The sequence below is a fragment of the Acomys minous genome, assembly GCF_964271855.1.
Source record: "Acomys minous genome assembly, chromosome: 15".
NCBI lineage: Eukaryota > Metazoa > Chordata > Mammalia > Rodentia > Muridae > Acomys > Acomys minous.
This window is the reverse complement of record NC_140497.1, coordinates 70,728,471-70,738,075: the sequence shown is the minus strand read 5'-3', so window position 1 is coordinate 70,738,075 and position 9,605 is coordinate 70,728,471. Positions and strand designations below refer to the sequence as shown.

The 9,605-nt window shown below is 36.8% G+C and overlaps 1 protein-coding gene across 1 annotated transcript; it reads left to right on the top strand.

Moving 5' to 3' along the window:
* The first annotated feature begins 19 nt into the window (after positions 1-19).
* Positions 20-8,985, top strand: JCHAIN (joining chain of multimeric IgA and IgM). Its single transcript, XM_084758205.1, has 4 exons — positions 20-159; positions 3,372-3,492; positions 6,697-6,777; positions 8,073-8,985. Exons 1-4 carry the CDS (start codon positions 96-98, stop codon positions 8,284-8,286), a joined length of 480 nt encoding a protein of 159 aa, XP_084614331.1. The 5' UTR covers positions 20-95; the 3' UTR covers positions 8,287-8,985.
* The last annotated feature ends 620 nt before the right edge of the window (positions 8,986-9,605 follow it).

The window sequence follows — 9,605 nt, the reverse complement described above, 5'->3', positions numbered from 1 at the left end:
TAAGAAAGCAGAAGCAGCGTCATTTGCACACTCCTTATAGACACATACACCTTGGCCCTGGCGTTTGGCTTCAGTGTTTCAAAAGTGAAGACAAGATGAAGACTCACTTGCTTCTCTGGGGAGTCCTGGCCGTTTTTGTTAAGGCTGTCCTTGTAACAGGTAGGTGGTCCCTAAACAAGAAAGCCATATAAAAGGGAAAAGATAGAACAGATAGGTGTTTTAGTTCTGAAGACTTAAATTTATCCTAACCTTCTTAGGCAGTAGTATATACACGGACAAGGCTCATTGCATTGTTTGTTCTTTTTTCTCTTCTGTTTGGCTACTTCAGCCTAGAGCATAAGAAAGCAAATATTTTGGGGTAGCTATAGGTAGCCACACTTATACATTTCCATGCATAACTTTAAACATCAATAGCCCTCTCCTTGGGTCTCTATGTATTCTAGAGAAGTGAAGTAACAACTATGGTAATTATGATATAGAATGTTTTTTTAATTTTATTTGCCTAGAGAAACAGAATCAACTCCCTTACATTATAACCCTTTAAAGATGATTAGTGTTATCCGTGATGTGTGTACTTCTGATATTTTGTTTTTCATCTTGAGACAACTGTATCAAGGGACGTATTCTGATTAGAGAAGTATATTCTTATTTTGAAACAGAAATGTAATTAAGAGTGATCATCTTATATTTTATTAATAACATGAAAAGCACATTTTGGAAATAATATTTTAAATATAAAATACTAGCAACAAAGCACATATATGTATATATACATGTAAATACTTACGCTACAAGCATGTTTATATATCTATAAGCATGTCTATATGAAACAGATGTAGCTATATATAAAATAGCTATTCTTTGCCTCCTATTTTTTGAGACAGGATCTCACTGTGAAGACCAGGCTGGCCTCAGACTTCAGATTACTCTGCCACAGCCTCCCCAGTGTGGGAATTACAGGTATGTGCCATTACAGCTGGCCAGATATCACTATTGACCTGTGTGTTTTGGTGTTATGCTAACAGCCTTTACCATTGGTATTCCACTTAATTTTCACAATACTCATTTCTTCATACTTCTATTATTATTTTCAACAAGTTAAAATGCTTGACACTGAGATGAAATAACTTACCCAGGTTCACACTGTAGCAAGCGATAGGTACAACCTGGCCAGTTTGACCATGTAGCTATTTTCTTTCTTTCTTTTTTTTCTTTTTTTCTTTTTTTGGTTTTTTGAGACAGGGTTTCTCTATGTTATCTTGGCTATCCTGGACTCTGGACTCACTTTGTAGACCAGGCCGGCCTCTAACTCACAGAGACCTGCCTGCCTCTGCCTCCTGAGTGAGTATGGCTATTTCCAATTTAATACTTACTACTGAAGTCATTTTCTTGACTCTTAATGTGTAATTTTGATCAGATATTATGTGCTCATATACATTTCATTGAGAAAAGTATTTAAGTGGTATGGATACAGACATAAGTAATAGAACACCATTTGAATTCTTTTACTCTTTTTCGAGCATTAATAAGCCCTATCTCATTATCTTAAATCTTCACTGATATTTCTTCCCCAGCACTATGCACAGTCGTATTAGATGGTTTATTAAGAATTTATGAATAATAGCATACTAACATATTGTTTTTAAATAATTACAAGTACAATAACAATGATTTTAAAATATAACAGTTGTTATGGAAATATAGCAGTTAAATTTTCTCTGCTTTGGGAGCTAACCTCAGGAATAACTAGTCTCCAAGTAGAATGCTATCTGTTCCGATCCCTTAGCCCTTATGGTCTGACTGTATGTACTAATTCTTCATGAAACTCACAGAGGGGAATTTTAAAGGTTGCTTACTTACCTGAAGTTATGGGAAAAGGAATATTGCGCATCATTATTATTAAAGTAGACCTATTAGATAACACTATTGCTGACTCTTATGTTAACTGTTACTGATTCAACATCAGATAATCAGAATTTTCTTTGTTTATCCTTTGCAACACTTACAGTCTCTCTTTGTCTGATACACAGATCAAACAGCGGATACTGACTTTTGGAGTTAAAGTGTTTTTTTTTTGTTTGTTTTGTTTTGTTTTGTTTTTTGTTTTTTGTTTTTGAGACAGGGTTTCTTTGTGTAGCCTCCACTGTCCTGGACTAGCTTTTTGTTTTTGTTTTTGTTTTTTTTTTTGAGACAGGGTTTCTCTTTGTAGCCTTGGCTGTCCTGGACTCCTTTTGTAGACCAGGCTGGCCTCAAACTCACAGAGACCCACCTGCTTCTGCCTCCCAAGCACTGGGATTAAAGGCGTGCGCCACCACCAACCCGTGAGTTAAAGCTTTAATACATACCTATGCATTTATTAATTTTTCTCTATAGTGACATTTCACATTAAATTGAACTCATACCTCATAATGTTTTCTAAATTGTCTTTGGAACAAAACTTTTCAGGGAGTACTTTACATAAATATAACTCTTTCCTTTAAGAGAGTTCTTCTAACGAATACTCATATAGCTCTTGTGATTTTTTTGGTGGAGTCTGTGTACTGTGATTATTATTATGAAAAACAATATAGATAATTTAGGAATGTTTCGGTGGAGAATATTAAGTCTTACACAATAACATAGTCTTGAAAAGATGCTTCTTCCAATACAGCTTCAAGGAAACAATTTATTACAAGAAGAAATGAGAGTTCCAGAAGAGCTCAGTGTTTGCAGTTGGGTTATAAAGGCTGAAGCTTCAGATTGTTTACTTTCAGGTGATTGCTTTGGCCGAGGAATAGTCTAGCTTTATGTTTTATCTTTTATTTTAGTGTTTATCACTGATTTTATTAGGTGACATCGCAAAAAAATTAGAAGCATTAGATATGTCAGAATTCTTTCAGCCTAGATTTTCTTTAGTTTTTCCAGTGAAGAAAAAGAAAATACTGTTTAGATTTTATTTAGATGTTCCTTGCTCTTTTAGATTAGAAAATAAAACACATAGAAAGACTGGGGCTGATAAACAATAAAAATTAAAGTTTTTGGTCGAGGTGTGTTGTCACACACCTGTAGCCTCAGCACTCAGGAGGTGGAAGCCACAACTGCTTAGTGACTTTCAGGCTAGCCTGGGCTACATTTGTCTGACATCTTCAGGTTAAAAAAGCCATATTAACTCATCTTAATGTGTATACACTCTTTTTTTTTTTTTTTTAAAGAGAGACAATGTCCCTTCATGTAATTCAGGCTGTCCTGGAATTTACCAGGCAGCCCAGGCAGGCCTTGAATTTCCTGTCCTCCCTCCTGAATTTTCCAAGTGCAGGTCTATGTCACACTACCAAGGAAACATAGTCCTTTGTTTTCCTTTCTTATGATATATTTTACCTTTCAAACCCAAGGTGATGGTAAAAAGACCGTTCTTGCTGACAACAAATGCATGTGTACCCGAGTTACTTCCAGGATCATCCGTTCCAGCGAGGACCCTAATGAGGACATTGTGGAGAGAAATATCCGAATTGTGTATGTGGCATTCACATTTCTTTTCTCTTCTCTGTTATAAGTGGGTACTTTTTGTTATCAGGCTTTCTTTTCTTTTTAAAGGCGACCATGCAGGGGTTTCTGAAACAGCTCTCTGTAGCAGGCAGGGACCTTGCAAGCACTGCCATGTTTAAATGTAGTGTCTGCAGCCCGCTTTTCATATGTAGCACCTGTAATGAAATCGGGTCATGGCTTAAATGAAGTTGCATTCTGCTAATAAGCTGGGGCAATTTTACAGAAGTTGAGAGCAGACACAAAGGGAACCGGAGGCTCCTACTTAGTCACCAGCGTGTCAGTTTACGTGCAGTGATTTCACTTTGAATCAGAACTTTCAGTTATTCTAATCAGCTTGAACTGCAACTTCAGATAACAGTAAATGCTCCACTCTTGTTCTGTGGTTATTGACTATTGAGAGTTTAACATTGTCTTCATAAAGACAGACTAAGTCGGATTGATGACTTGGCTTTTCACTCATAAATTGGACTCAGAGTTATTTATTTCATTCATTTTTTCCCCCAAAACAGAGTCTCTCTGTGTAGCCTTGGCTGTCCTGGACTTGCTTTGTAGACCAGGCTGGCCTCGAACTCACAGCAATCCACCTGCCTCTGCCTCCCAAGTGCTGGGATTAAAGGTGTGTACCACCACACCTGGCTTACTTGGTAGCGCTTAATGAATGGCAAGAATACTGATAATACTTGAGAAATAAGATTTTTACTTGCTCCAATCAATAACAAGTTTTTCTGGCTAAATACTCCCACCTTAATAGTTTTCTCCAACCTAATACCTCTTGTAAGAAAAGAACACAGCAGTCAATTCGAGCTATCAATTGGAAAAATATGATGTTTTAAAAATTCGTTTCAAGATCTGGCTACATCAGTTTGCAACTGTGTACTTTTAAAAATAATCAAATTATTTGTCCACTGCAAACCTAAAGTTTTCATCTTTAAATAGAAGAAAAAATGGAGCCTACTTTATAGGGTTATTTTTTTTTTTGAAAAATGAGAATATCTGGTTTTTTTTGTTTTTTGTTTTTTTGTTTTTTTGTTTTTGTTTTTGTTTTGGTTTTCAAGACAGAGTTTCTCTGTGTAACAGCTGTCCTGGAACTCGCTCTGTAGTCCAGGCTGACCTTGAACTCACGGAGATCCACTTGCCTCTGCCTCCCAAGTGCTAAGGTTAAAGGCATGGGCCACCACAGCCTGGCTGCCTGTCACATATTTTAACAAGACTTTTATGTACTTCACTAACTATGTGTTTGATAACTATATCACTGTCCTGATAGAACACTCTTGGTTTGCATTCTGCATTCTGCATTGCATTCTGCAGTATTGTTACAGTACATATTACTGTGCCTTACCTCCCTATAAAGCTTAGCACAAGACTGCTTACTCTATCTCCTTTGTGTTAAAACAAAAAAACAAACCAGGTGTCCTGGCATGTCTTTATTCCCCCACATTCAGTGCTTGCTACCTTCCCTGCTTTTACATCTACTGGGTCTCTGTTCACAAAAGCTTTCTGTCACCCCTTTCATCTTAGCTAACTCTTCCTCAGTTTGTGTGTCTAAATTTAGTCCTTGAGTCCCATGGTAGGTTTTCTGAAACAGCTCCCAATAGAGGCATGGGTTTTGAAAGCAGCTGTCTTGTTTAAATGTAGTGTCTTTAGCCCACTTTTGATGTGTAGCACCTTTAATGAGATTGGATCATGATTTAAATGAAGTTGACTTTTGTTAACAAGCTGAGGGAATTTTTTATAAACGTCGAAGACGAAGGTTTTCATCAGATCCTGCCCATGGAATTCTTGGAAGTTGTGGCTTCTTGCAGAGACATGCAGTTAGAGGGAGCTAGTCCAGGATATTGCACATAAACCATATTGAAGAACCGCTTATGTTTGAATCTCCAGGGGAACAATTGTTTAAATAGGCTTCCATGATTTTCTAATTAATCTCTTACTTGTATATTTACTGGAATCAAATAATTTAGTTACTTTATGACACTTTTCTTGATGTGTATTGATATTTCCTGATTTTTTTTTTCTGAAAGGATATTGCCAGTGCTATGTCATTATGGCATCGTTCCCGACTCTTTCACTTACTGTAATGGGTGGCTTTATGGAAGTTACCTAATTTGAGCCTTATTCCTGAGCTGTAAAAAAGGACAATTGTGTGTGTGTGTGCGCGCACACACACACATATTTGGGACTCTGACTATATAATATACTAATTTATACAAGAACACTATTTTGGCTCACAATAGAACCTTATAAATGTTTATCTCCCTGTCACTGCTATTATTTAAAACCTTTTCTGGAGTTAACAAGATGGCTCAGTGCATAATGGTGTTTGCTGCCAAGCCCAACAACTTGCATTTGATCTCTAGGACACTGCTTTGTAGAAGGAGAGGACTAACTCCAACAGCTTACCCTCTGACCTTCACATATGTGCTGTCACATGAACACACTCACCATAACATACATACATAAATATATATGTATATATAATAAATGCTAAAATCTTTTATATCATAAGGACCTTTATAATAAAATCAAAGAATAGATACATTTATTCATTCAAAAACTCTTTATTTAGTGAATAGCTAGCATTGGGGGCTAGTACTGGGAGTATAATATAACTTATATATATAGTCCACACAGGAGGAGTCTCAGCATTTGGGAGATGGAGACAGAAGAATCAGGAGTTCAAGGTCATCCTTTGCTACAAAGTGTGTTTGAAGTAAACACGAATTATATTAAACACCTTCTCAATACTCAAACAAATGAAAACTAAGCCAAACAATACTCCAAGACAAAAGAACAAAAGGAAAACACAATAAAACTCACCCCCAAACAAAACAGACAATCCCCCAACAAATAAAACACTTTCCAGAGGAATTGGATGAGTATGGGGAACACAGACATATGCAGACAAACCACCTATACACATAAGATAAATAATAAATAATTTATAATTTATCATGTATACATCTGTAAAATTACAGATAATATCTTTTTGCCTGTTCATTCCACAAGCACCTGCTACACATCACACAGGTATCTGTATATAGCCTAGGAAAGAAAGTAGTCTATAGGCAAGAAACTTATATTTAAAATATAACAAATTATTGTGAAACCCGAGTAATGGTTTACAATTGAATTTGTATTTAATTATTTTACTGTTTTTTTCTCTCTTTTTAGTGTCCCTCTGAACAACAGGGAGAATATTTCGGATCCCAATTCTCCACTGAGAACGAAATTTGTGTACCATTTGTCAGACATGTAAGATTTTCCTTTATACTTATGTATGCTGAAGTTAATAAGCTTTAATTAACTTTATTAATAATGATATTTCTGACAGTACATTGGGGTATAAGCATTGAGAAATGTCTGACCTTTTGAATCCACTGACTTAGATTAATGATCAGTACCAAACATCATAAAACTTGGTCACAGAAAAACAGTAGCAAAAAATTAATTAATTATTTAATTAATTTATTGTGATAAATTTATTTTAAAGAAGAAATTATTTTCATTTATACAGGAGAGGCTAATTTATCTCAGCATCTAAATAAGTAGTATTTACCTTTTAGTGTGCATGTGTTTCTTTGGAGGTGATAGAATCCAATGTTAAACAGTTAAATAAAAATTCTCTCACTCAGCATGGTTGTACACACCTTTGATCCCAGCATTTGGGAGGCAGAGGCAGGAGATCTCTGTGAGTTTGTGGCCAGCCTGGTCTACAAAGTGAGTCCAGGACAGCCAGGGCTATTACACAGAGAGAGCCTGTCAAAAAACCTAGGAAAAAAGCCCTCTCACTGGGCATGATTGTGCACACCTTTAATCCCAGTACTCGAGAGTCAGAGGCATGAAGAGCTTTGAGTTTGAGGCTAGCCTGGTCTACAGAGTGAGTTCCAGGACAATCAGAGTTACGTAGAGAAACACTGTCTTGAAAAACCAAACCAAAAGTCCTAAAAATCTTCCCTCAAGAGGATGATGTAGGAACAGGAGGACTGATGGTTCCAGGCCAGCAACATAGTGAGATATTTGCTCTAAATATATATCTTTGTACATGTATATCTATATATTAATATGTGTATATATTCCTTTGTCACTAAAACTGAATTCATTGAAACAAATATACAGGTAGGGATAAACTAACACGGTGGAAGCTGCTGTACCATATAGGTAAGATGGTTGTATCATCATATCACTAATTATATTGCTTACTTTCATCTACGTTTTATACATGAAAGATTAATTTTATAAGGTATTCCTTGTTGTGCATATATTATGTCTGGAAAGAATAATCATTTATTGTAGAGTAGAGCCGCAAGAACTAACAGGCTTTAGATAAACATTTGTAGTGGCTCATAACATTTCCTGGGGGACTTTTTTTTTCTGAGATAGGGTTTCTCTGTGTAGCCTTGGCTATCCTGGACTGGTTTTGTAGACCAGGGTAGCCTTGAACTCACGGAGACCCACCTGCGTCTGCTTCCCGAGTGCTGGGATTACACTTGCGTGCCACCACGCCTGGCTCTATTGGGGGATTTCTCACGCGTATATATTTTTTTCAGCTGTAAGAAATGTGATCCTGTGGAAGTGGAGCTGGGTGATCAGATTGTTACTGCCACACAGAGCAATATCTGCAACGAAGACAGTGCAGTTCCAGAGACATGCTACACGTATGACAGAAACAAGTGCTATACTACCATGGTCCCGCTTATGTATCATGGTGAGACCAAAATGGTGGAATCAGCCTTGACCCCTGATTCTTGCTACCCTGACTAGTCTGAGTCACTGCTCCCTATGCAGCTCTGTCATTAGAGGCTCTCCATTTGGACCCAGGAGTTATACTTACTGCTAATGAATTTGAAACCAGGATTTATTATTAGATGGTATAAGACTAACATTCCCTTTCAATGGTTAGAATATCAGTATTGCTGCCACTATTAAATAATTTTTTTCTCAATTCTAAGTATTCAATCCGCATGCTTGCCCAAACATGTATTTTTAAGAGTTCATTGCCTAGTGTTTAAACTCATCACCAAGGAGAGAAGCTAAAATTTCAAGAGTGAAAATCAAGAGGCATTATTAAACTCAGCCCCTTTTCTCTCCTACTTTGCTGTGGAGAGCTGGAGCTTTCGCATATTCTGTACTGTTCTTTCTCTAATCTCCCACTGTGCAGAGAACACGAACCACAGACACAGGGCGGTTGAGTAGATCCACTAGGAGTTATAAAGGACACACTTTGGAACTATTTACTAATACTTATGAAACAAGGTTGCTGACAGTGATATGATTTGATGCACAAATGAAAAAATATATTTTGATAGAACACATAGACTTGGCATTAGATTTTTTTTTTGACAGAAATTTGTCTGAAATTCTTAGGGGAATCTCCTGTGTTACAGCTGAATCAAATACAATTTGTAATCCAAAATACATATTCTCTAGCAGTTTGAATAATTAAATAGATTCATAAGCATATACCCGTGTCAAGTAATTCATTGAAAAAATTTGTATTTAACCTTCTTATATGTAAATTAAATATAACTTATTATTAGCAAACAGTTTGTAACTATAATATAATGGTGCATTCATCACTAAGCTTAGATGAGTATATATTTGACAAATCTTTGTCATTTCACACTTAAAATTAAGTACAAAGGCAGAGTCCATAGCACATAGCACCTTTCAGAAGCAGGGGGTGTACTCCATGGTAGGGGGCTTGCTTATCATGCTTAAGGCCTTGTTGTTGTGGTTTTGTTTGTTTGTTTTTGTTTTGTTTTGAGACAGGGTTTCTCTGTGTCACCCTGGCTGTCCTTGTTGACCAGGCTGTCCTTGAACTCACAGAGATCCACCTCTGCCTCCTCAGTGCTGGGATTAAAGGCATACACCACTACGCCCAAGTGGTGGCCTACAAACAGAAGAAAACAAAAATATGTTCCCTTAAAAAACACACACACACACACACAACTTTATCCAAGTAGAAAGCTTTCACTTACATGGCAGGGTTATTTCACAGTAGCAGCTGGTACATGTGAGGAAGCCTTATGGCAGAAAGAAGCCATGGCCAATTGACGAGTTTATCTAAGGGCGCTATGGGA